At 43.6% G+C, this 1,314-nt stretch overlaps 1 protein-coding gene across 1 annotated transcript; it reads left to right on the top strand.

Moving 5' to 3' along the window:
- Positions 1-404: 404 nt before the first annotated feature.
- Positions 405-1,302, top strand: LOC103522998 (protein artichoke-like; the record flags this gene model as incomplete). Its single annotated transcript, XM_008488077.2, has 2 exons — positions 405-442; positions 718-1,302. Coding segments are annotated over exons 1-2 (623 nt in total), but the record flags the coding sequence as incomplete, so codon positions are not given.
- Between the last annotated feature and the right edge of the window lie 12 nt (positions 1,303-1,314).

Genomic DNA, 1,314 nt, shown 5'->3' with positions numbered 1-1,314 from the left:
GCGGAAGAAGATGAGCTACTCCCCTGCCGGTGCTCCTCACGGGGTGACGAGATTCAGCTTTGGTAAGGAGACATTTCACTTGAACCCTCTGCGTAAATACACTCTACCGTCGCGTCGTCTATGCGGTTTATGTAGAAAAAGATTTCGTGAAAATTGAGGCTCTGCCGGTTTTTTACGAATTTTTAAAGCACGGAAGAAGGCAAATCCACAAATTGGTCCAATTAGATTAATATCAGGGATTTCCAACCAACAGAAACGAGAGCTTCCAGAGGTCAAGTTTGATTTTCCCTTCGGAAACGATTCGGAAGACGCGCCATCTTGGATTTCTTGTGGTTTCGTACAGGCACAGGCGCTATTACGCGAAAAGTGTGAGAACGAACTTCAGAAGACGGAAACGAAATCAAATGACGGACATCAATTTTTCAGCTTTGTCCAATAATACGTGAGTGCCTTGATGGTTATTTGATTTTATTAGTAGATATTTTTTAAAGAAGTAATTTTATAATCATTACGTTTCACCCTTGTCCCCTTTAGATCTGAGGACATATGAGTACTAAAGCTTAATCAGTGATTAGCCAACTTGACCAATGCTTATTTATCATTATTTTGTTTACCCATTGAGTAAAAGTGCTAATCGTTGATTAATCCTTAGTGTAGCCCCAAACCTTGAAAACAATAAATAAAGCTAATAAACAATATGGTCTTTCCTATTTTCAGTGATCTCCAAGAACTCTACGCTTCGCACAACTCCCTTACCGAATTCCCCAACACTCTCTCCTCACTGCCCAAACTCAAAACTCTAGACCTGGGTAACAACCGCCTTACGCAACTCCAGTCCAAATCCATATCATCCATGCCAAGTCTCACTGAGTTGTATCTACCACAAAACCGCATTAAACGAATCGCTGAGAACACCTTCTACAAGTTGGCGAAACTGGAGATTCTCGACCTTGAGAATAACGAGCTGGAGGACTTGGCAACCCACAGCATCAAGTCTCTGCCGAACCTTCTCGCGTTGAGTTTCGCACGGAACAAACTTGCGTCCATTCCCAGTTCTGCGCTCAGCAACCTTCCCTCCCTCCAGAGTTTGGAGCTCCAGGAGAATTCCTTGCAGGAATTGGCCTCGGACGCTTTCACCTCGTGTCCAAATCTGCTCATGGTGAATATGAGTAGCAATCAGTTGAACAGCTTGGACCAGTGTGGACTACATTCGATGAGGAACCTGGAGATATTGGACTTGAGTCACAACAAGATCTCGTACTTCGATACGGACAGTATGCAGTCCATGGATTCTTTGGTCATGCTTAAGGTAAG

The sequence above is a fragment of the Diaphorina citri genome, unplaced genomic scaffold, assembly GCF_000475195.1.
Source record: "Diaphorina citri unplaced genomic scaffold, Diaci psyllid genome assembly version 1.1 scaffold13701, whole genome shotgun sequence".
Lineage (NCBI taxonomy): Eukaryota > Metazoa > Arthropoda > Insecta > Hemiptera > Psyllidae > Diaphorina > Diaphorina citri.
The sequence above is the reverse complement of the archived record's forward strand: the minus strand, read 5'-3'. Positions and strand labels throughout refer to the sequence as shown.